Genomic DNA, 26,859 nt, shown 5'->3' with positions numbered 1-26,859 from the left:
TCAAATTGGAAGCAAAGAAGTCGCCCTCTTCCCCCTGTCCACATGGTGGTGGTGTGGCGTGTGCACGTGCTGGTGAACACGGCCAACTTTGAGGCCAGTCTCCTCCAAGGGTTCCACGGTTGCTTCCCCAAGGAAACAAGGAAGTCAAATTATTTCTGTTCATTAATAACATGACTCTATACATAAAACCAAAAGATTCAATCAAGAGACTATTGGAGCTCTTAAGAGAGTTTGGCAAGGTAGCAGGGTACAAAATCAACAAGCAAATCGATGGACCTAGTGTACACAAAAAACTGCGCGGCTGAGAAAGAACATGTAAGAAGAGTTTCCATTATGATAGTGGAATAGAATTTCAAATACCTTGAAATAAACCTAACCAAAGACCTGGAAGACCTCTATGATGAAAATTACAAAGCACCAAGAAAAGAAATAAAAGATGAGAAAATTTGGGCTAGGCGGCATGGCCTAGCCGCTGAAGTCCTCGTCGTGAACGTACCAGGATCCCATATGGCCGCCGGTTCTAATCCCAGCTGCTCTACTTCCCATCCAGCTGCCTGCTTGTGGCCTGGGAAAGTAGTCGGGGACAGCCCAAAGCTGTGGGAGACCTGGAAGAAGTTCCTGGCTCCTGGGTTTGGATCAGCTCAGCACTGGCCGTTGAGCTCACTTTGGGGAGTGATTCACTTTGGGGAGTGAATCATCGGACGGAAGATCTTCTTCTCTATCTCTCCTCCTCTCTATATATCTGACTTTGTAATAAAAATAAATAAATCTTTTTAAAAAAAGATGAGAAAATTTACCATGTTCCTTGATTGGCAGGATCAACATCATTCAAATGTCAATATTATCTAAAGTAATATACTGAATCAACAACGTTCTTCTGAGAAACAGAAAATATGTGAAAAAAAAAAGTCAGCTGGAAACATAAAAGACCATGAATAGCTAAAGCTATCCTAAGAAATAAAAATGAAGCTGGAGGAATCAGTTTCCGACCTCTAGGACAGTGGTCACCAAAGCAGTCTGGTAATGCTAGAGAAACAAAGGAGGAGGTCAGTGGAACAGAAAAGAGACCCCAAGAGTGAACCCATACATGTACAGAAAACTAATCTTCAACAAGAGAACTGACATAACCCAGGAGAAATAACCCAGGTCTTTCCAACAAATGCTGTTGGGACAATTGAAGCAACCTGCACAAGTAAGACGCAAGACCCCCAGGTCTAACCTTATACAAAAACCAGCTCTAAATGGATCAAGGGCCTAAATTTGAACCAGAAACCATAAAACTATCAGAGGAAGATGTAGAAAGCATTTTGCAAGATATAGATATTGGTAAAGACTTTTTAGAGAAGTCACCAAAAGCACAGGCAATCAAAGTCAAAATAAATAAATGGGACTCGAACAAACCGAGAAACTTCTGTATAGCAAGAAAAATGATCAACAAAGTGAAGAAGCAACTAATAGAATGGGGGGAAACCCTTGCACACTACACAACAGATAGGGGACTAATAACAAGTTTTTATAGATCTTCAGAAACTCAACAAAAGCAAAACAAACAACCCAGTAAAGAAGTAAGTCAAGGAAATGAGCAGATATTTTTCAAAAGAACAAATTTAAATGGCTAATAGACATGAAAAAATGGTGACTACCTAGCTATCAGGGAAAAAAAAAAGACTACTGAGGGTCCACCTTACTGCAGTGAGACTGGTCTATATATGGAAGTCTAGTAACACTTGGTAGTGTGGATGTGGGGAGAAAGGTACCTTCCTCCACTGTTGGTAGATGTGTAGGGTAGTGCAGCCACTATGGAAGTCAGTATGGAGAGTGCTAAGAGACTGATCTACTACATGACCCATATATCCCTCTTCTAGGAATGTACCCAGAGGAAGTGAAATCTGCATATGAGAAGGTAACCTGTAATCCTAATCTTAGAGCAGCACGCTCCACAATAGTGAAGACATTGAAATAACCCAGATGCCTGTTGAAAGAGGAATGGATAAAGAAACCATGGTACATCTACGCTATGGAATCCTACTCAGCCATTAAAGAGAATGAAATTCTACCATGGGCAATAAAATGATCTCAACTAGAGACCATTATGCTCAGTGAAATAAGCTCAACCCAAAAAGACAAATATATGTTTTCTCTGATATAAAGCAAAATACAAAACAAATAGATATATAGGTGAACAGTATAATGGAAACTAGCTTGCCAGGAAGTGAAGATACATTGTCGTATGGATCTTTAGTCCCAAATGAAGGTAGACTCCCAGTGGAACAGTTAAATATACCTCAGTAATATGATGCTGTATTTTCTGTGCTTGTCAAATACCTACAATGCTGTGATGCATGTGGGTAGCTGAATGTTGAACTTGTCAATTGCTGGAGGACTAAACTGCTGTAATAACATGGGGTAAACACTGAGAGGGTAGGTTGGGGGAAAGCGAGGGGGAGGGGAAGGAAGGAATTCCTATGCCTACAAACCTGTATCATGTTAAATAATAAAAATAATTTTAAAAAGAAAAGAGCATAAAAATAATACAGATAGAAATACTGTTTTCCACATATTCAGAGAAAGCCTTACTTACATAGCCATAAATTCCTTTCTTATGCAATGATGAACAGTTTATTGCCTCAACTAGAGTGTCAATATAATGTCAAAAGTGACATATTCCAATGTTTTCTATCTTATTTTAACAATATACCTACCCTACTAAGATCCAGTTTTCTCTGTTGCTATAGCATAAAAAATAAGAGAACGTATTTATATATTTTCATGTACCATGTCAGCTGCAAAGGAAGTTCTGAAAGGACTAACAAGTTAAAATCTAATAAGCTATCACACCCCGCCATTTCACTGTTATATTTTGAAAGTTAATGACAGCATAATTTTAAAATACAGAAATGTATCTAGAAAACTGCATTGTCATTATTAACTAAATGGTAAACAAAGAGAAAGTGGATAATTATAAAATGAATTATTGAGCAGAAAATTTTAATTGTTTTTAAACATACGTCCTTATAGAATGCAACCAGCATACCTGTCTTCATTTTTTTCCATTTTTATCTGGCCTTGATAGGAGTATCTTCCTGTTTCTTCATAGCTGTTTTGATTAGTCCATGTTGATTTTCCAGTGACATGAAGTTTTGCAAGATCATTCCGAAGCCTTTCGTTCTCATATTCCAGTTTGTTGATAGATGAATGCCTTGAATGTTCCCTGTTTGTGAAATCCATACTCTAGAGAATGAAATAAACCGTCATTGAGTACGTCGTCTGTTACAAGCAGTGCATACCTTCTGTGCGTTTGGACATGCGTATTCAAAGTCCCTTTCATGGAAGCCAGCCTGGGGCTCGGTTCTTGCTCGCCTCCTCACTGTTCATCCCACCCGCTTGTTATCTGTTCACATGAAGTGGACCTTAGTGGTGACTGCTACTGGCTGACACATCTGCACTAGAAGCAGCACATGACGTGATGCCCGTGCTCCAGTAGGGATACAGCTGGCTCTGTGCGATGTCGGGCTCTCCATCCACAACAGACTCATTTGTTTGTGTGTTTTGTGTTTAGAATGCATTAACACAAAAATAGCAGGCTAATCATTGAATCAGAAATAGTGTTTGCTAATAAAAGAACTAGTGCCGATAAATAATGAAACTAGAAACAAGATACATTTTCTTTTTACATAAAAATTTTATGATGAAAATAATATAGATATCATTATAATTTTCGTAGAAACCATGCAGAGAGATTAGGAACAAAATAAATATTCTGTACTAGTCCCACTCAGTGATAACTTTATTAATAATTAAATTTATATCAACATGTCAATGTAATTACAATATATGGGTACTTTTGGAATTGTCAATATATGAATATAATGCAAATTTAGTCAATATAAAATAAAACAGGTATTTGAAAAGTTGTTGGGCCCGGCGGCGTGGCCTAGCGGCTAAAGTCCTCGCCTTGAAAGCCTCGGGATCCCATATGGGCGCCGGTTCTAATCCCGGCAGCTCCACTTCCCATCCAGCTCCCTGCTTGTGGCCTGGGAAAGCAGTCAAGGACAGCCCAAGGCTTTGGGACCCTGCACCCGTGTGGGAGACCTGGAAGAGGTTCCTGGTTCCCGGCATCGGATCGGCGCGCACCGGCCCGTTGCGGCTCACTTGGGGAGTGAAACATCGGATGGAAAATCTTCCTCTGTGTCTCTCCTCCTCTCTGTATATCCGGCTTTCCAATAATAATAATAAAATCTTAAAAAAAAAAAAAAAGAAAAGTTGTAATCAGGATTACAAAATTGTAATAGAAAAAGTGTAATAAAATTTTGGGGATTGCTTTTTTCCCTTGAATGTTGTATGTCCTTCCAACATGATTTTTTTTTAATATTTGAATTGTAGAGATAAAATTCATTGAACTGATCTATTATGGAAAATTTAGTTTATTTTCAAAAGGATGATGACACTGTGTTGATTTTCTTTTACACAGATCTTGGTATTTATTTCTTTGGATAGATTCCAAGGAGTGGGGTCATTGGCTTAAAATGATGATTTGTGAGAACCTGGATAAAAAGTGCCATTCTCCTCCCCGCCCTAAACTCCTAATCTCGTAAATTCCTGCCATGAATATATTCAAGGGCCTGTCTTATCACATTCATGATAATTTTATTTTTCTAAATTTGCTGACTTGATAGGAACTAGTATTTATTTTTTTAGTATTTTTTTTATATATTTCCTGAAATTTTTCCTCTTTCATCAGTTGTCTAATGTGTTTTGTTCATTTTTCCTTTGGGATGTTTGAAACAGAAATACTTTTTTTTCTACATTAAGAATAGTAATCTAAATTTTTCTGAATTAGTAAAAAACATGGTTTCCATAAGTTCTAATTCTAGTGTGTGGTGTGTTTCCCACAGAGGGCTATTTGTTGTCTTCATTTAGTAAAATCTTCAGTCTGCTTCCTTCGTGTCTTTTTCTCTACCTTTGTATCTCAGGGTGTTTTGTTTTACATTATAAAATCTGTTTAATACTCACTTTTGTTTTCTTCTATTTGTTTTATAGTTTGATTATTTCATATTTAATTCTTTAGGTTATCTCTTTTGGTGTAAAATGAGAGAGGACAATATTATTCTAATTATTTCAGTCACACTGATTAAAACATCCGTTCTGCACTACTGAATGATGCAACAGCTGTTATACTAAACCCACAGAGATAGGGGTCTAATTCTGAAGTATTCTATTTTGCTCATCTCACGATTTTTCCAAAATTACACAGATTCGAGCAAGGTTAGTTTCACTCAATTTTAATGTGTCCTCAGAATAGAATATGAAATCACTACGCAATTTCCTAGGGGTTACCTGAACTTTTCATGAAGTTTTTAAGAAGCAGGATCTATTTTCACAATGAAAATGCTTTAAATGACTCTAGATGGGTCTTCCTAGCACTGTGATTTGAATGTGAATGAGCTGTGTACCTGCTAACTGAGCAATAGTTCTCTGTTTTCAGAAAGACAGTATTTTAGGACAAAAAGCACAATCTGAGAAAACATCTTTTGTGCAGCTCCAAATATCTTTGGTTCAAACTTCATAAGACTGTAAATGATTCTAGTTTTGAATTTGGTTTTTGAAGTTTTTATATTATAAAATTTTAAGTGCCTTAAATATTCAATCTATTTTTTCTAAAATTGTTGACTGATTAGAGAACATTGTAAATTATTCATGCATTCTTCTAAGTGTGAGAATATACATATATGTTAGGTCTTTTTTTTTTTTTTTAGATTTATTCATTTTATTACAGCCAGATATATACAGAGGAGGAGAGACAGAGAGGAAGATCTTCCGTCTGATGATTCACTCCCCAAGTGAGCCGCAACGGGCCAGTGCGCGCCAATCCAAAGCCAGGAACCTGGAACCTCTTCCGTCTCCCACGTGGGTGCAGTGTCCCAATACATTGGGCCGTCCTTGACTGCTTTCCCAGGCCACAAGCAGGGAGCTGGATGGGAAGTGGAGCTGCCGGAATTAGAACCGGCGCCCATATGGGATCCTGGGGCTTTCAAGGCGAGGACTTTAGCCGCTAGGCCACGCCACAGGGCCCATATGTTAGGTCTTAAAAATGTTTACTATTGGGCTTAGTGTGGTAACCTAGTGGCTAGAGTCCTCACCTTGCACATGCCAGGATCCCATATGGGCATCAGTTCATGTCCCAAAGGCCCTGCTTCCATCCAGCTCTCTACTTGTACCCTGAGAAAACAGTAGAGGATGGCCCCAAAGCCTTGGGATCCTGTATCCACATGGGAGACCCAGAAGCAGCTCTGGGCTCCTGGGTTTGGATCAGCTCAGCTTTGGCCTTTTTGGCTACTTGGGGAGTGAGCCAGTGGATGGAAGATCTTCCTCCCTATCTCTCCCTTCTGTATATCTGCCTTTCCCATTAAAAAAAAATTAATCTTTAAAAAAAATGTTTGCTGTTTATTTTGTTTTTTATTTTAAACACCAAGACTGTTTACTGCATTTTCTGTCTACTCTCTAACACATTATGGAGATATTAGCAAATATATAGAAAGGTCTTACTTTTGACTGGAAGAAAAGGAGGGCAAACTTTTCCGCAAAAAAAGTTGGAAAGGTTGCATGCTAAGTTGTGATTGATCAAATTGTTCTTTGGAGAAGGAGGGCCTTTGAAGGTCTTTATCTGCTTGCTAAATCCTTGTCTTGAGAATGTCTCAGTATTTACTGTTTTGAAAGACACCAGGATAGACAAAAGAGCAGTGTAGTTCTCTTCAGTAAAAAGAGAAGGGAATGCTTGTTCTACTTAAAAAATAAATATTTATTTGAAAGGCAGAATTGCAGAGGGAGGGGGAGAGAAATCTTCTGTCTGCTGGCGAACTCCCAAGATGGCCACAACAGCCAAGGCTGGTCCAGGCCAAACTCGGGAGCCAGGAGCTTTTCTAAATCTCGCACACAGGTGCAGGGGCCCATCCTTTATAACTCTCTTTTTGTGCTTTCTCAACAGCACTAGCAGAGACATGGATTGAAGTGGAGTAGCAGGGACAAGGGCCAGCACCACTGCTGATTTCCAGGATCGACCTGGAATCCTGGCATCACAGGTGCGGCTTTATCCATTATGCCACAAAGTCAGCCTCAGCATTGTTTATTCTAAAATTAGACTTTTGATAAATATAAAAGAGATACTGTCTTCTAAAACTGTGTTGTCTATAAAGAAATAGTTAATATGATTTGACATGGTTGATAAAAGTCAACCAGATAGAGTTGAGTTTTAATCAGAATCTCAACTTTATACCTTTTATAAAAAAAGAATTATTTGTTCTTCTTGAAGGATTTAGAGAGAGAGAAAGGGAGAGGTAGAGAGCTCTTCCGTCTGATGGAACCCATATGGGGTGCTGGCTCTGCAGCTGCAGGATTAGTAAAATAAGCTCTAGCACTGGCCTGCAGAATTTCATCTTTGGATGAAATTGAAAATTTTAATTCTAATCAGATATCTGCTAGTGAAAATATATGATTCTCGATAGTCTGTTCAGTTAAAATTCCGCTCAAGTTTTGTCTATAAAATTAGATTATGTCTGCGACTATTGTTGCCCTCACACTGGCTTAAAGTAATTGAGATGATAGCAACTAGTTTTTTAATCCCCACAATTTTCTAAATGTACCATAATTAAATAAGTAGGATGAACATGACCTGAAAGAATTACATAGGTAATATATTTACATGTGTTAAATTTAAGAAGTGTTTCTTTTTCCTTGACAACCATCTATTTTTAGGCTCTCTCATTTTATGTTGTACATGAATACTTCTCCAAGTGATTTCAGGAATATATCTATCATTAGATGATTAAATAAATGTGAAAATAAATATTGTCTACTTCTGTGGTTCTGATGGGTTTTTTAACATATTTATTTTTTAACATATTTTTTAACATATGTATTTTTAGTGCATTTCCTTTTTTTAAAAACTAATTACATTGCATTATGTTATACATTTTTTTTATGCACTGGGACTCCCCCTGCCCCTCCCAAAGCCCTCCCCCCACGGTGGATTGCTCCACCTTGTTGCATTTCCGTAGTTCAAATTCAGTTGACATTCTTTCATTGGAGGTATTTACCAAGCATAAAGTCCAGCATATTATTGTCCTGATAAGTTCAATGGTTTCTTGGTGAGACCATCTCTGGTCTGAAGGTAGAGCCGGCAGAGTATCATTCCAATCAATTATAAGTCCTGATGGGTTCTTTTACAGGCCTTGTATTTCTTTCAAAACTTCAGAGAACCATAATTTTAGTTCTTTATTCTTTAAAAAATATTTAATTAGGGCCTGGTGCAGTTGCCTAGCAGTTAAAGTCCTTGTCTTGCATGTGCTGGGATCTCATATGGGCGCCAGTTCTAATCCCAGTGGCCCTGCTTCCCTTTTAACTTCTTGCTTGTGGCCTGACAAAGCAGTCGAGGACAACCCGTGGCTTTGGGAACCTGCATTCGTGTGGGAGACCTAGAGGAGGCTCCAGGCTCCTGGCTTCGGATCTTAACAAATTTAACAAATATTAACAAAATTAAATGGTTTTTACTTGAAAGGTGGAGTTACACACACACACACACACACACAATCTTCCACTGCTGGTTCCTTTCCCTAAATGGCCACAAAGGCTGAAGCTGGGCTGGCCCCAAACCAGGAGCCAGGGACCAGGAGTTTTTCTGAGTCTCTCATGGAGGTGCAGGAGCCCAAATATCTGGGGCATGCTTGCTGTTTTTCCAGGTCATAAGCATTGAGTTGGATGGGAAGTGGAACAGTCAGGTCTCAAACCAGTGCCCATATGGAATGCTAGTGCCACAGGTGGAGTCTTAATGTGCCACACCATAGTGCCGGCCACTATTCTTAAAGATAATTTTCAAAAGATTTATATGAGAGAGAGAGGGGGGGACACACACACAGAAAAAGAGAGAGAGAGAGAGAGATGGATAGAAAGCTTCCATTCATTGGCTCATTTCCTCAGATGCCTGCAGTAGGATGGAACTGGCCCATGCCAAATCTAGGTCAAAGCCTGCAGCCAAGAACTTGATACAGGTTTCCAGCGTGGCTGGCAGGAATCCAACTAGCTGAGCCATCATGGTCACTTCCAGGATCGACATCAGGGACCAGAGCCTGGGATTCAGCTGCTGCCTTCACTGCTAGCATATAGCATTCACACCCACCCTCATTATTTCTCCTTCTTCTTCTCCCTCCTGCTCCTCCTCCTCCTCCTCCTCCTGCTCCTCCTCCTCCTCCTCCTTCTTCACTTGAAAGGTAGCAGTACAGAGATGGAGACACACACAACACATGCATGCACACAAAAAAGCCAGACGTTTTCTACCTGCTGGTTTACTCCCAAAATGTCCTCAATGATTGGGAAGAAGCCAGGAGCCAGGAACTCCATCTGGGTCTCCCAGGTGTGTGGCAGAGGCCCTAGACTCATTTCTTATTCTTGAAATGGAAAAATCTGGTACTTATTTTCTAGGACTAAAATGAGTCAGTTGAAATGTGAAAATGTTTAAATAATAGCATAGTGAAATGTTTAAATAATAGCATTTTGCCTGAAGAGGTTTTTTTTAGTTATGTATACTCAACTATGTAAACTCAACAATATAGCATGCATTTATTTCTATAGAAAGACTGTCTTAATCATATTTTATGTTTTACATGCTAGTTTACAGTATGTAAGTGGATGTTTTAATTATTCTGAAGGAAATATTAATACTATTATATTTAGCAAACTTTATGAGTGTGGAAAAGCAAATTAGTCTTCCTAAAAATTACCATGAAGAGCCAGCAGGTTTATCTGCTCTCGGGAAAACTGGCATCGCACACAGGCCCCTCTTCCAGTCGCGGCTACCTTGCTTCCCGCCCAGCTTTCTGCAGATGTGCATGGGAGAGCAACAGAGGGTGGCCCACACATGTGGGAGAGCTCAATAAAGCTTCTAGCTTCTGGCTTTAGCTCAGCGTCAGCCACTGTGGCTATTGGGGGTAGAGAACCAGCGAATGAAAGACCTCTGTCTTTCTCATAGTCTGTAATTCTGCACTTCGGAAAAAAGAGTAAATCTTTTCTTCTTCTTCTTCTTCTTCTTCTTCTTCTTCTTCTTCTTCTTCTTCTTCTTTTAAAAAGAACTCTCTTTTTTCTAATTAGAAAGTCAGATATACTGAGAGGAGGAAAGACAGAGAGGAAGATCTTCCATCCAATGATTCACTCCCCAAGTGGCCCAAAACAGTCGGAGCTGAGCTGATCCAAAGCCAGAAGCCAGGAGCCTCTTCCTGGTCTCCCACATGGATGCAGGGTCCCAAGACCTTGGGCCATCCTCGACTGTTTTCCCAGGCCACAAGCAGGGAGCTGGATGGGAAGCAGGGCCGCCAGGATTAGAACCGGCGCCCATTTGGGGTCCTGGCATGTGCAAGGCGAGGACTTTAGCTGCTAGGCTACTGTGCTGGGCTCTCAAGAATTCTCTTAAAAATAATTATCATGAACTGAGTTCTGGTTAAGTCTGATAAACTAGTAAATACCAATTGAGGATTAGTAAATGTAAAATTGAGAAAACCTCTTTATTCCACACATTTAGGTTTCCGTAGAAATCTAGAAAAAACATCTTCCAGAGCAAAGGGCCTCTCACTAGTACTGTTATACTAAGCATGTCATGGAGGCCCTTGGAAACCTGGGTACCAAGGAGTTAGTCCGGTTGGTACCTCCTTCAGAGGAAGCTGCTCAGCCCTTTGCCTGCCACTGGAGGTAACTGAGTACTAGGCTGCTATTTCTACCACTCGGCAGGCTTTCCATGAATTTCCTTCCTTGAGTGGAGATGAGTGGGGGACTTCACTGTTAGTTAAGCAGAAAAATTGAAAAACTGTATTAATCAGAAAAGGTCAACATAAAGGTCAGAAATTTTCCTGTCCAGAAAGAAGAAAGGCAATTATTATCCACATATCATACATTTTAGAAGATAGCAATGATAACTTTTTGTCACATAAAATTTCTGCACCAACTTTTAAATTCTGTTTATTCCAGTTATTTCAGAAAGAATTAGCTCATTTTGAGATTTTTCCTAATTCTTAAATCTTAACAGATGTGAAAGTTTTCTTGATTTTAACAAACTAAAATTACAATAAAATAAAACAAAGTAGGAAGAGAAAACTATGTATAAAAGCTGAAGGCAATAAAATTAGGAAAAGTGAATGAAAAGAGAGGCAAAGCCCAAGCCAGTATTTGTAAGTGAAAATAAAAAAATGAATCTTTTGCAAACAAGGGTAAAACAAGAGAGAACCAGCATCTAAGCTATACAAATTTAGGAATAAGAAAGGATCGCTTCTCGGCCTTTTGGCTGAGATCAAGTGTAGGAATAAGGAAACATAAACAGAACATAGAAGGAATGAAAAAAAATGTAAGAACTCAATACCTTTTGGTGACAAAAAAAAATTGAAGTGGGCAGCTATTTTCCAGAAAAATACAAATTGCAAAAATGACTGAAGAAGTAGTGAAATCTGAACACAGCAAATGCGAAAATAATGAAAAGGCAACTGGTGATTACCAGGGGAGAGAGATCTATCCAATGTTTAAAGGAGTGGAAATTCTAAAATTATCAGGCGTGTTCCAGAGGGTCCCGTTTGCTGTCCTATGGACACCCAAAACACAGTCTTGGGGCTGAGACAGCCTGAAGAAACAGAGGAAGATGACCTCTTAATGATGGGAGAGCTAGAGGCACACACCAACGGGGAGATGCGGGGTGGGAGACAGGTATCTGCAAAACACCACCAACGCTGCCGCTGTCCACCTGACTCGGACCACACGGCGGAGGCCTCCTGTGCAGGTTTCACAGCAGTGCAGGTCTGTCGGCTGACACCTTGAGTTTGACTTCAAGCCTCCAGACCTGTGAGATATGAACTTTCTGCTATTTTTAAACTGCCAATTTGTGGTACCTTTTTACAGCAGCCCTTAGAAGCTAACAGAATGATTAAAAGATTCATTTCAGGAATCCAAAGGTAGATCAATATCAGGAAATCTGTTAACTCCAGTCTGTCACACATCAACCAACTGAAGGACAAAACCTGCATTATGTCATATATGCTGAAAAGGCAGTTTAAAAAAATGATCGCAACTCAAGAAAATTGTAGGAATAGAAAGATACAGACTGCAAATCAAGAACAATTTCATTCTAGGCAACAAAACTCTAAAACCATGGCATGTGATATCAGAAACTGGAAAATATGCCAGAAATTACCATTGTTAGCTAATAATTTTTTGAAGGTTTTAACAAATGCAATATGACAAAAAGTAACCATTAGGAATAGTTGAGAAGAAATATACTTATGTTGAGATTGCTGTAAATTAAAAAAAATCCCTCAGAAACCTGTACAAAAAGCCTATTAGAATTAAAGATAATTTGGATTTTTTTTTCCTGTGTAAGTTCCTAGACATGGAAAAACAAAAATATTCCATTCATCATAGTGACAGAATTGTAAAGAAAAAAACAACCCAAAAATAAATTTCGAAAGGAAAGGCATAGAATATATACACAGAATACTGTAGCATCTTTTGAGAGATGTAAAATATGGAAAAATGGAAGATTATGTTTGTATGGGAAATTTTACAATAATAAAAATGCCAATTTTTTTAAAAGTTATTAATATATAAACTTACTCAATTCCAAATAGAATTCAACAGGAAATTATCAGGAGGAGCTGGATAACATTGATCTTTATATTCATACAAAGATTTAAATTGGGTACCTATTTTATGTTACATTCAAAACTAGGAGATACACCTAAATTTAAGAAAAAAAAGAGGGCAACAACAAAAGAAATTATTGTGTGAAGGGAAAAAAAAAAGAATCTAATTAAAAATTTTGTGTGTCCAGGATTTAACAATAAGCCTTAAATCATGTGAATGTGGAGTTTCATTTTCATTGTAAGAGACAGGGAGACATACATGCTTCACTTTTTATCTATCTGCTTTCCAGTTAGATAATACAGAACTGTGCTTCCAGACATTTCTACCCTTCTGATGCCAGACTCTAGACAGTTGTGAGAACAAGTACATACCATCATAAAAATATGATATCATGGCTTAAGATGCCAATCAACTCCTTTTTTTAATCATTGAAGAAACGGAGGGAAAGTTAAGCAGTTTCAACATACATCTCTTATGCTCTCCATTCCTCAGAGTGTAGAAAATTAATTTAAATTTTCTCTCCAAGCAAAGAAGTAATATTTCATTAGCTCAATAAATGAAACTTCTCATATAAAATTAATTTCTACATTAAGTAACTGAAATGAGAAACACAGAGCGTGTTAAGTTGCCTTGTGGAAACATGTCGAGCCATTGGATAAAACCAAGCCTTATCTCCGATCATCCATTTATTCACCCTTTTTTCTATTCATCACTACATACTGAACATTTAGTTTATAAGTGATATTGTGAGGTGCTAATAATACAACCTCTAATAAGAGATCCCTGGTTTGCCACTCTGTGGGAAAGTGACAAGCTACAAAACAAGGCAGATAGGAAAACACACCGAGTGTGGATGGACCCGTTCATTCCGACAAGGGCTTTAGTCAGGGTGACACTTGAATTGTGCCAGGTAGGATGCAGGCTTTCAAAGCAAGGATACAGGCTGTGTGGGAAGTAATTAGAATTAAACCCAATCCAGGAAAAGGACAAGAGACAAAACTAGATTTTTAAACATTCGGCCTAGGGATAAAGTAAATGCAACTGAAGTGCAAAACAATTTGCCAGCCTAACTCCTGAATGCCATGTGATGTCTGGCCAAATGCTACCAGCTGATCTCTCTGTTCAAATTACTCGGTGAGTTCAGTGTATTACCAGATACCGTCCAGGGTCCAAATCTCCCATCATTCCTTTCAGATGTGTGTTTTCTGTTCTGATTGCTTTGTATCTCATATCTGAGACCTAGAAGATGAATAGATAAAAGGTAAATGTAAAATGCATAGAAAAACCTCAACATTTTATTAAAAATTGTATTTTGTGAATACAGATTTTCTAGGAATGGTGAAAAGGAAACATTTTTCCTGAGGACAGTCATTACAAATCAGAGTTTCTTATCCAGTTCTCTTTAGCAAGGCCTCACTGGACCCTTCTTTTTTGACCAATGCTGAATCAAAATTAGTTGCTTATAATCATGATTCATTACTTTTTTTTTCCTTCTGATTCCATCCCTGACTCTATTTTCCAGTATATACAAATTATCCCCAGAAAAACCACAATTTCCTATAACATGTTTAAATAACATAATTTTTCAATACTTGATTTTTACAAAATGCAGCATGATTTTCATGTTTTTTTTTTAAAGATTTATTTTATTTTTATTGGACAGGCAGATTTACAGAGAGAAGGAGAGACAGAGGGAAAGATCTTCCTTCTCCTGGTTCACTCCCCCAGTGGCTTCAAAGGCTAGAGCTGAGCCAATCTGAAGCAAGGAACCAGGAGCTTCTTCCAGGTTCTCCACGTGGGTGCGGGGTCCCAAGAACTTAGGGCATAATCTCCTACTTTCCCAGGCCAGCAGCAGGGGCCTGGATGGGAACTGGAGCATCAGGGACACAAACCAGCACCCGTATGGGATCCTGGCACATGCTAGGTGAGGATATAGCTGCTATCACACCAGGTCCAATTTTCATGTTTAATTTTGTTCTTTTTCATAGCCTTTCAAATTTTCATTTTTGCGTGTCTGTTTTGTTATGTCTCCTAATCTATCTTTTCTTTACTTGATTTTTTTTTCTACTGACAGTCCTTGGATATAGTTTCTACCCTATTATTTATGTAGGACTCATTTCTACATAAAATAATTGCCTTAAGATTTTTGTAAATTATGAAATATATGCTTATTGACAAAACTATTAAATGCATAGTAACATAAAATAAAAATAATTTCTAATTATGATCACCCATTAACACCTATGAAATATCCCTCCCTATATAGGCTCAACCCATGCTACTATCCCGTCTGTGCTGTTTTTCTGCATATTGTCATATTAATCATGGGTTAAGGCTCATGTTTGGGAAAGGCTGAATCTTTCCATGATTTAAATAGTGGTGTCGTGTATGAAGTGATTCTCATATGCCTAGAAACTTATTGAAACCTTCCAATAAATGTTTTTCGTGTTCTTAAAACATTTACAAGGTTGTGATAAAAGGGCAGATAAATATTGTGTTCTCAATATCAGGATACCAGTTTGATTACGAATAAGAGACTGAGGGAATTTTTAAAATGCACTGGAAGGGCAGAAAGAAGAGAGGCAGGAGAGGAGGATGGGGAAGAAAGTGACGTGACTCGCAGCTTTCTAACAGAATATCACAATTGTCATTTTCCTCTTGCACCATACTGTGCACTGGGTGAATGTTCAGTAAATATAACATGATTTTGTGTGTGTTTCCACATCCGTTTTTTAAAAACCCTAAAAGAAACACATGAAATGTGGAGGTGGGTGGGAAACATCCAAAATAATTTGGAACTAAAGTTTTTTTGTTTGTTTGTTTAAGATTAATGGAAGGGAACTACAGAAAAAGAACTGAGGGGGGAAATAATCCTTGATTAGAGGCTATAGGAGAATGTTTTGATGAGGATTTTATGAGACAATCGCTTTAGTGTCACTTCCCTAGCTATAGTCTGGTGACCCTTTGCTTTATCTCACCAAGGTTTTCTGTGCCTCCAGGAGGCATTCCTGTGACACCACAGAACATGTTTGTGATGCTGGTCTCAGAAGTAGTGGTGAGCTATGCCATGCTTTTATTCATAAATAAGGAAGCCTGTGGGTGGGTGTTGTTCCACAGCAGCAGGTTAAGATGCTGCTTGGGATCCTTGCATTCTACATCAATGTGCCTGTTGGGAATCCTGGCACCTCTGCTTCCAGGCTTGCTTCCTAATGCATGCTGGGAAGCAGCAGCTGCAGCTCAGGTACCCAGGAACCTGCCACTCCTATGGGAAATCTGAGTGGAGCTCTGGGCTCCTGGCTTCAGCCTGTCCCCGCAAATGGAAGATTCTCTTTCTCCCTGTGTTTCTGCTTTTCATGTAGACGAAAGTACATAAGTAAACATTTAAAAAATAATGAAGGCTGCTCTTAGCACTGGGGAAAAGGTGCTGCTCTGGCCACTTGCGTACCTGTTGTTTTGCCAACATCTTTTCTTTTATTTCTAATTCCATTTTTAACTGTCTTTCCAGATGGGCCGCTTTCTTCATGACAGTTGCTATAGTGATCTCCTTCTGATGGAGTTCCTCTGTTAGGTCACAGATTTCATTCCGCATTCTTTCCTGCTCACAACTGCGGTACTCTTCCTCCTGATAGAGTTGGCTTCTTATCTGCAGCAGATACAGGCCAGAAAATAAGAACAAATCCTGTCCTATTTATAGAGTTTGCTACTTCTATTGGTTATGTTCTGTTCTCCTGTCCTGAAGCGTTGGCAAGCCCCACTGTCCCCTCCTTCTCTGGCCAGTTCTAAATAAAAACAGAGGCTTCCATTGGTGATTCACTTACTGTTTTTCTTCCCAATCCCAAAAGTCCATTTCTCCCATTTTCCACTGCATGTAAGTCATGACTTGCAACAGATACTACTTGCAGAGGTAGTTGGAAGGAAAGGTGAAGGAAATACTATTAAGCGCTTTCTATGGAGGAAAAAAAATGGCTGAAGATTTCAAGCAACTTGCTCAAAGTTATAAAACTAATAATTAGCAGAGATGGGACTAGAGCGCACAGTTTCTGGTTTTAGATTTGGTGTTTTATTTTTGGACTAAGTTATGCTGAATTGCTTGTGAGTAGATGCTTGGTTTTTCAGGAGTATGTTATGATAATCTTCAAACCTAAAGTGTCAATAAGAACGTATTGCGTTAATTTATGACATTCATCTTGGCTACAGCTTTCGTGTTGGGAGCCTCTCGATTGTCTCGGGCTGCTTTCCACCCTTGGCCAATTCTGTCTCCGCCTTTCTCAGATCTCACCTCTGCTTTCCATTCCTTCCCCTGTTGCTTCCCCGCTTAGCAACTTTCTAGAAACCCTTCACTGTTTCTAATCTGTGAAAGGTAGAGATCAAGTACAGAATCAAAGATTGCCCCCCCCTCCAGAAAAGAAATCACGATCATGGGCCCGGCGGCGTGGCCTAGCGGCTAAAGTCCTCGCCTTGAGAGCCCCGGGATCCCATGTGGGCGCCGGTTCTAATCCCGGCAGCTCCACTTCCCATCCAGCTCCCTGCTTGTGGCCTGGGAAAGCAGTCGAGGACGGCCTAATGCATTGGGACACTGCACCCGCGTGGGAGACCCAGAAGAGGTTCCTGGTTCCCAGCTTCGGATCGGTGCGCACCGGCCGTTGCAGCTCACTTGGGGAGTGAATCATCGGGCGGAAGATCTTCCTCTCTGTCTTTCCTCCTCTCTGTATATCTGGCTTTCCAATAATAATAAAATCTTTAAAAAAAAAAAAGAAATCACGATCCATTGAGGGAAATACAGACACAAGCGGGCAACTGTAGCACAGTGCTGCAACCATCAGTGAGCAGGAGAGGGCAGAGAGTTCAGTGAGTGGGTGAGGATCGCAGCTCGGGGATGGCAGGCCAGGATTCCCAGAGGACAGTCATCAGACCAGGGCATGAAGGATGAGGGCAAGCCAGAAAGGATCTAGAGATGCAGGGAAGGCCTGGCAGTCAGTCAGAGCGAGGCACCCTTATGAACTACACGGAGTTGGAAGTGGCTGGTCCTTAACAAGTTATGAAAAATAAAGCTGGAGAGGATAAGAAAAGGCCATTGTCAGAGAGATTTATATGAATGAACCTGGACCACTTTTTAGAAAATTTATTTATTGATTTATTTTGATGAGTTTTATATAGTTAATTGGGGTGATACGGGTCAAGGACTACAGGAAGGTGGGTGAGACCACTATTTCCACATTCTCTGTTTTTCCTCTTTCTGTATCTGGGGGAAGAGAGAGATAAGGGGAGAAGCCATACCCAGTCTGTCAAGCACCTTTGTACTCTGGGATGACAGCCAACTGATGCCATCCCAGGGTTCCCGATGTGGGGCATGCTCTGAGGGTCCTACTCAAGAGGTTTTGATAGTTCAACAGTTCTGAATTGCTGCCAATCTCGCCACTCCAAGTACGATGAAATCTCTCCGGAATCCACCGGTTGATGTAGTCCACCTTAGAGTCTCTGTTTGCTCAGATATTCACTGCCAACACTTGGCTGGGATAGTTGATCATTTCTTCTGTCCTCTGTTGTAGTACCAGGTGTCCTCTGCAGACTCCAGTGTACCGCCATATCCTCCATGTGCACTTGGATATGCTGGCCATTGCTCCATCTAAGCCACTGAGGAGGATAAGCCTCTGACACATGCACTCCGTGGTCAGACCACGGAACCTGTAATTCTCCCCATGGTTGGAGTTCTGAGTCCAGTGATTCAGTTGGGGGATCACTAAAGAAATTGCATGTGATGTGATCCGAGACCTGATTTTTGGGCAGGCCACTTTTTAAAATTGAGATTTTCAGGCCCTGTGTGATGGCCCAGTGGCTAAAATCCTTGCCTTGCACATGCTGGGATCCCATATGGGTGCCGGTTCATATCCTGGCTACTGTACTTCTTATCCAGATCCCTTCTTGTGGCCTGGGAAGGCAGTTGAGAATAGCCGAAAGCCTTGGGACCCTGCAGCCACTTGGGAGACCCAGAAGCTGCTCCCGGTTCTCCGCTTCGGATCAGCTCAGCTCTGGCCTTAGTGGCCAGCTGGGGAGTGAACCAGCAGATGGAGGATCTTTCTCTCTGTCTCTCCTTCTCTCTGTATATCTGCCTTTCCAAAAAAAATGAATAAATCTCAAAATAGAGCTTTTCATTTCAGCTTTAAACATTTTAGTACATATTTCTGAAAGCATGAGAGCTTGTGCTCTCTAACAGCAGGGATGCCATTATAATATCTTCAAAAAATGAGCAGTTTTTAAAATTCATCAGCCATTTGGGCAGTAATAAGTGCTTTTTCAGTTTGTTTAATTGAATTAGGATCAAAATGTGTTCCACCCCGCAAGACAGGCTCACTTATCTTTTCAAAACCATTCTCTCTCTGTGTGTGTTCCTGTATGTCTAAGTCCTCAACAGGTAACATCTCAGTAGATACGCGCAGTATCTTTATATCTAGCACACTCAATAGAAACTTCAGATACATCATGGTTCAGAGTCCTATTCCTGAGGGAAGGCAGTTTTAGACCAGGACATGTGACCTGACCCCGCTGTGTGCCATCATTTCTTGTGGGCAGGTGGTTCACACACTGGAAATAGCTGGGTATTGTAGGATCATGCCTCAAGCAGGTTTCCACTCATTAACGTGGAAAGAACACAAATCTAGAGGCCAAGGTCATACATCACCAGACTTTCTGCCACAACCACTCATCTGATTCTGTCTTACTACTAACATCTCTAGAACTGCAGGGTTGGATAATGTCTCAGAGTCACTAAGAAGAAAACTGACGGGGCCTGAGTCAGTGTGACAGCGAAGGCGGAGGCTAGGAGAGCTAGGCAGCACCAACGTCCTAGCCTGAGGACAGTGTCACAGGCGCAGGTCTTAGGTTTCCCTGCTTGCCCCTTACAACTGATTTGATGAAACAGTAGGATTATCTCACAGTTTGTTCCAGTCTGGATGTACTGATTGCATCCCTGTGGTGTGTAATTTAACATGTTCCTCCTGGAATGGAACTTTTGAAATGCAAAAATTTTGAAAAAGGAACAAACTGCTTTTATTGTTTTCATGCTGTTTGGATAGTAAAACAGCGTGCTGCACTACAATGAGATTGATTTGCCTGAGTTTTAAATGACTTTTGGCTCAATTAAATATGTGATTTCTACCATTTTTACATACAATATCATGATACACTTAAATAGCAGAATGATGGACTTGTGAGTGTTGCTGAAGGACTCTACAATTGTAAAAACATAGGGCAAAACAGTGGGGGAGAGGTAAATGGGGAATGTGGGAGGGGAAATCCCCGAGCCTATGGAGCTGTATTATGAAAAAATGAAAATTAAAAAAACAGTTTAAACTAAAAAAAGAGAGAAAAACAGTTGCAAGATTCATGAGTATGCCTCTTGTTGGTTTTTATTATAAAAGAATGAAATTTCTCGCCATAAACACTTCCTGGAAGTGAAAGCTATTTAGCTGTGATTCATTTGTTCCCTTTTCTGCTCAGCATTTTACAATCTTGTGGTCTCTCAGAACCTATAAAGAGATTTGTGTCTCATAGTCTTTCTCTATGTAAAAACTATGCAAAATCAGTAGTTTCTTTTCACTTACAGTTTCATTGATTTAAAGGTTTTTTTTTTTTATTGTTGTTGTTAGTTTGAAAGGCAGAGTCACAGAGAGGAGGAGAGACAGAGAGACACACAGAGAGAGAAATAAAGAGATCTTCCATAGTCACAATATCTGGAGCTGAGCTGATCTGAAGCCAGAATCCAGGAGCTTTTTCTGGGTCTCCTATATGAGTGCAGGTTCCCAAGGCTTTGGGCCATCCTCTACTGATTTCCCAGGACACAGGCAGGGAACTGGATGGGAAATGGGGCAGCTGGAATGTGAATTGGCACCCACGGGTAACTGTGGCACTGTAGGAGGAAGCTTAGCTTACTATGCCACAGTGCCTGCCCCTAAAGCTTTATTTTTTTCTATCTTAATCTATGAGGTTAAGAATAATGAAGTTATACTTTAGGAGACTTTAATCAATCTTTTGTCTTTATTGTGTGCTCTGGGGATGCTAGTAAAGAGCAGGTTTCCTTTCAATCAATACAATCATTTTCATGGGATGTGGTATTAAAGTGTTTACAATGTAAGGAAGGTAGGCATTGATTTGTAACACCTATTAGCTCTCTGATAGTGGACTCTTTGGCAGGCAGGCTCTGTTTTTCACATCATTGTGTTTCCCACAGATATTAGAAAAGCTAATGTTAGCACTACCAGATTCTCAAAAAGACCTTCGCTAAATTTGTACCACCAATGATTGAATTTATGGCCCTATACATCTATGGGGTAACCCAGCCTCATACAAATTCATTCATTTTCTATTCATTTTCATAAACCATGTGTGCAGGGCACCAGCTGACAATTCTACATTTTGTCCAGGTTTATGTAACTTTTGATAATTGTTTATATTTATAACATTGAGTCTTCTCTTTGATCTTCGAACCTCAAGACCAGGAAATGGATAGCAGCAGTGTTAACCTCATGGAAAGAAAGCCATTGCTAGGTCCAGATGAGACAGGTACCTACAGTCTCTGCAGGCATAGTGCTAGCTCTTCCTCACCTGGTAGCCCTAGCTCATGGGAGTCTGCTAGCACATGTCAGGAGCTCTGTGTAAAAAGTGAGTGTGACTAACAACATAATCAGAACTCATTCCTTGTTCTAAGCTGGCTCCATGTGCCATCCCTGGGATGGGAAGGGTATGCAATACGGCCTTGAGGGCCAGACTGCCTCAATTCAGATCTGACCTTGGTCACGTATTAGTTGTGAATGTTGGTAGAAGTTGCTGAACTTGTCCATGCTTTAGTTTTCTCAAATGTTAAAACAGGAGGTTAGGACTCACTGTATAAAATGGTTGTGAGGACTGAATGAACTGGCACAAGGCCAGTTCAGTTTGAAGCACAGCTATTGCTGGCTCATGGAGTCCACATCATGACCTCAGAGTGCTGGAATCTGCGCTCCTGACATTCCTGATGAAGGCTGCCTCTTGCAGAGGCACAAGCCTCCATGTTCCACTGTCTTGCAATGGCAGGGTTCAGGTTTGTGTCCATGTGGAACAATATCAGAATTATTAGATTGGGAGATTATCATCTTAGGAAAAAAAAGATAGGAAGGAAAAGAACAGAGTGGGAAGGGAAATTGTTTACCTATTTATAGGCAAAGGTTTCATAGCTACCTGGAGGAATGGAGCTCATTATTTTCCATACCTTGTTTAATTCTTTTTCATGATTTGATTGATCTGGGCACGTGACAAACAGCTCTTTCCTTTTCCTTTCTGGTTCTTTAATAGAAGGTGAATAAGATGCTTCAAGTCTACAAATTAAAAATAAAATGAATAGAAATGAATTTTAATTTGATAAATTGTTATGGGTATATTGTTAATTTTGACCCTTGTTGGCCTCATAAATAGATCATTACATTAGAAAATTGCTAGCAACAGAAATTGCAGGTTCAAATACAGTCAGATCCTGTAAGTATTTACATCTTTCACTCAGTATAAATGGTTTTAATAGGGGGAGGGAGGCGAGGTAACATTTGATACAAAATTTCAATTATAAATTAAACATTGTCAGAATCCTGGGACTGAATATGTAGATCAGAATTTTGGATAAGAAGAAAAGACTGCTTCCTATAATCGCCAGGGAACCCATTTTAAAAAAGGAAGCACAGCCGACTTGCTAACGTGCTGCAGAAAATAACTATGTCAGGAGCAGTCTGAGGGGGAACAACCTCATAAAAGTGATCAGGAGTGATTAAATCTGACAGTCTAAGCAGAGAGAGCTCAAACACATCTATTCTTTAGCTGCTGAGTTTAGAAAGTGGAATTGCAACCACATACTAATTCCGGAGAGAAAGCACAAACTTGTATAAGAAAATGTAATTCCCCTGCGAAGCATGGAAAAAGCAAAGCAGGCCATGTCCACTTCCGTAGGAGGCTTGCTAGTGAGACCAGTCACTGACACTCCAGACCAAAGCTAAGCGGGCTGGGAGGGCAGCACGCTTTCCCTTGGAAGCCAGGCCTGCCTCTCCAGGGAAGTCTGTTGCTTGAAGGACTGTACCCACTTGCAGGTGAATGCAATTTTAGATTTCCAAAGAACTTCATAAAAGTTCTCCATGTGAAAAACACATACATAAAGCAATAAAAAAGCAAAACCTGAGTAGTGGTGGAGCAATCACAAAAGATTTAAAATAAAAACAAATGTTCCTTCTAGAGGTGCATGTTGACAGTGATGTCACTGAGGTACATGTGTAGGTCAGGCTGCTTTCTTCTGATTTTTAGATCGATATGTTCACTGTGGGCAGAGTGAATCACTGCAGTATTATTACCCAGGCAAAACCAAATTGAGCATTTTTTTGCATATTGACTTCTTTCCCTATATATGTTGGTGGAAGAGGATCTTTAAAAGTTCAGAGAAAATGTGGAGTTGTATGAAAACTATGCAAAGATTTCAGTTTTCTGCATCAAAGTAAACATTGTTTAATTCTATTTCCTAAGCAGTTTAAAAGAGCCCTCTTTGATTATAAATAAATACCCATTTCTACAAAGTCAGAATAAATCATACATATTTTCTCTTTTTTTTTTTGTTTCCAACATATTTTGTCCAACATTTTCCTAAAATGTTGTTTCGGAACTGGACTTAAGTTTTTCTTATTTGCTACAGTTTGGAAGAAGCAAAAAATGAAATTCATTATTTTCTAATTCTTCCCAAGCAATTTTAGAGAGTGGAACTCGAGATTGACTGCAAAGACTCGATGGTGAACTTGAAAAGTTTGGTACATTAAGATAAGAAATGTCAACTTCAAGGGAGACAAGTTTGAAAAGCAAAGCAATAATTATGCTAATATGAATAAATAAAGAAGCTAGTATTTTTCATATAGGAAAATGTTGTTAGAAACATTTTTAATAACTCAGAATCCATCAGCCTAAAAGTGCTTCTACAACCTAAAAAGAAAAACTAATAAAATCTTGCCATTATTTATTGAGAAAGTTTTTGAAAATGAATAAAATCATAACCAGTTCTATAAAACTATTATTTGTCTACTCCCAGTACCAGACAGAATGTACTGCTTTGCCTTAGTATCCCCATGAAGAAGAAACAGTCTGAATAAAAGAAACCAAAATAATAAAGCAAAATGGCATCCATATAGAAAACAGATTAAAAGGCTTCAAAAATTTTCCATCAGATATGAAGCCTGAGGAGTTTAAAACACTGGGAAGCTGTGAAAAGTTAAATATATACCTTTACATGAAAACTCAGAATACCTGAACTGACAGAAACCCTCCAAATAAGAAAGATGTCGTTTGAAGCCAAAAATAAAAACCATATTAGGTGGAGGATGGCAAACAAGCAGAGCATTTATGTTGGCTCAGTAGGTAAGCACATGGCTTTACAGATCAAATCAGGTGTTGGAAAAAGGTTGGCAGCTTTTGGACTGCTGCGGTGACTCTGCGAGAGCCATACAGAGGACCCGCACGATGTTCTTCACAAACCCTGACAGACGCAGGTTGAACAGGCCACCCTCCTGTGCAGTGGCTCATGTTGTAGGCACATTCACATGCATTTTTTGTGTGTGAAGACATTTCTCTCAAGCTCATCACACTGGAACACATAACACATATCCATCAGACTTGCTAATGGTCAGGGATGATGATCTTGTTGGGATGATGATCTTGTTTACCAAGCCCTCAATAATGCTGCCTGGCTGACAGGCAATCTGCTATTCTTAGGGAGGCAAAGGGATAGTTCATTTCTAGAGTTCTTAATTTGCCATTTGTTGGTAAATGTGGAACTTCAAAAAAAAAAAAAAAAAGATACTAGCAGGTCCCACAACTTCAAAGAAATAATTACTGCCTTTAAAACAATGTGATCAACTTTCATTACAATGTTCCTCACACACTGTATGGCTGTTGAGTTTCTAGAATTCTATCATCGGTCTAGCATGAGCTTTCTGATTTTGAGAAAGTTTTGTGCTTTAAGGAGAATAAGAGCATTGATGAAGTGTTGGAGCAGGGAAACTGTTTACTATCAAGCAGACACTGAGTAGTCCACAGCAGTCCCATGGGCTTTGTAGTTATGCAGTACGTAATATCTGCCTGAATCTTAAAAGAGGAGAAAATTATGTCTTAACAGAACCTCTTAGTGTTACTGTCAAGGTGATGACTGTGAAGGCCAAGATAAATACAATATTAGCAAGTGAAAAGATTAGTATCAGGTTGATTAGAAATGTAAGCATTTGAAAAATGTGAGGCTAATTGCATTACTTTGTATATATATGTAATAAGATATCAAGTCTATAGCAAATCTTGGACTCATTGTTACAGAAATATCTATAAGTCAGCACTAAGTAAATTTTGTAGATAAAATCACATTTAATTAATTTAATTTAGTATTTGTCAATAATAAATAGCATGGCAATACAAAATAGACTTTGATTCTAGTCTCTGAGATGCTTAAGAATTATTCAAGTATCATGTTTGGAACACTTCTTCTCAGACTCTCACATGTAAAGACAATACCTTTTTTTGTTTTCTTGAGTGTTTTGGTTCTCTCCTGCTTTTAATAGTTCTCGGTGTAACTGCACTCTTTCCATCTCTATAATGCGCAAGAGGTCATCACGTGACTGTAACTCACTTTTCACCTCTGAGAGTCCTGCTTCCATGACCTAAACCAAAGAAAACCCAAACCTTTCAGTGCTTATTTTCTGACACTGTGATGTACAATACATTTATAAATATGTAACAGTATGAACCAGTCTAATGTTAAACGAACTGATATTTAGTTCTTTGCTTTTTCTCTCTTGTAGAATTCTGTTCCTTTATTCATTTATTCAACAAGTACATCTGTATTTTCTAAACTTTCACTATAGGCTCGGAGGATATAGATATACAATCTGTCCTTAGTGAGCTTATAGTCTAATGACATAGAGAACAATCAAATCATCACACAGATATGGTCAAATTACATGCAAACTTGAAAGAATGGAATATGAAAGTATTAATAAAATACAATACATAAAATTAGCCACATGCTTCTCAATTAGGAAGGATAATAATGGCAAAACTAGCGAAGAAAATGAGTTACAAACCATGATTCCAGTGGTAGCTATATGTCAGTCAGTAACTAGAAATACCATCAATAACCGTGGGTCGTTTTGTTAATAAGGCAAACTTCCACCTCACTAAAAGGGTAGAAGGTGTTGAGGAGGATCCAATCAGGAGGGAGAGGGGTGTCAGGCTCCTGAGAAGGTGAGCGGGTGAGTCCCAAAGCACTAGAACTGCCTAAAGCAGAAGATTCTCTTCTGTTTTGCCCTGAGGAAGAAGCAAGATGGAATGTGGACACATTTATGCTTTGGATGTGGGGAGACTGTGAGATTGGCTGACTGTTGTGTTCTGCAAATACCTTTTCTTCTTTTTAAAATTTTTTTTGTGAGATTAAAGACAACGTTGCATGTTAATGGGGAAGGACAGCTGAAGGTTGGGTATGACAGTTTAATTTTTGAGTATGAAGAAGACTGAAATGGCTACAGTGCAAATAAGAGAGTTAGCTGACTGGAGAAACTCATTGGGTTGCTGGGTGGTGCTGTCTTCCTAGTGAGGTTCATGATTGTGACCTCATGAGTATTTTCTTCCATAGATTTTACTGTTTTCAATATAACACACAGGCAGTCATGCAATATGTGGCTTTTTGGACTGACTTCTTTCACTGAACATTAAGTTCTTTCAATGTTCATCTATGTTGCAGTATGTGTTGGTAGTTGACTCCTACATATGGCTGAATAACATTCTGTTACATGGATTTGCCTGATTTTGCTTATCTACTCACCATTTGATGGATATTTGGGTTGTTTCTACTTGTTTGCTGCCATAAATAATGCTGCTATAAAAATCAATGTGCAAGCTTTTATATGGATGTATGATTTCTTGTTCATTATATTATGTAGATGGCATAGAACAAAGAAAAAAAGGCATTTTATTAACCAACACTTCAAATACACAGTGTTTTCCAGGAGTGCTAGAGACCAGGGTGCAATGAAGACTAGTGACAGTACTTTGGCCCCAGAGGTTCTTGGGCGGCTAAGAAATAAATGTAAAAACATATACAAATTGTTGACTTAGACACACTTGGGTAGGAGAGTGTCTCAGTTTTCAACA

The 26,859-nt window shown here is 39.4% G+C and overlaps 1 protein-coding gene across 9 annotated transcripts in view; it reads right to left on the bottom strand.

The window, feature by feature from the left end:
- The window catches only part of DEUP1 (deuterosome assembly protein 1), a 121,328-nt gene that overhangs the window by 41,908 nt on the left and 52,561 nt on the right, over window positions 1-26,859 (bottom strand). For all 9 annotated transcript variants that reach the window (XM_058663727.1, XM_058663725.1, XM_058663724.1 and 6 more), the window contains 5 exons: window positions 25,225-25,370; window positions 21,914-22,019; window positions 16,115-16,312; window positions 13,822-13,908; window positions 3,035-3,231 (listed from right to left, as the gene is read on the bottom strand). In XM_058663727.1, the coding sequence (XP_058519710.1) occupies window positions 3,035-3,231; window positions 13,822-13,908; window positions 16,115-16,312; window positions 21,914-22,019; window positions 25,225-25,370 (734 nt within the window). The remainder of the gene's footprint in view (window positions 1-3,034; window positions 3,232-13,821; window positions 13,909-16,114; window positions 16,313-21,913; window positions 22,020-25,224; window positions 25,371-26,859) is intronic.

Source organism: Ochotona princeps, chromosome 4 (assembly GCF_030435755.1).
Source record: "Ochotona princeps isolate mOchPri1 chromosome 4, mOchPri1.hap1, whole genome shotgun sequence".
NCBI classification, from domain to species: Eukaryota; Metazoa; Chordata; class Mammalia; order Lagomorpha; family Ochotonidae; genus Ochotona; species Ochotona princeps.
Note: the sequence above shows the minus strand (reverse complement) of the source record. Positions and strands in the feature narration are given on the sequence as shown.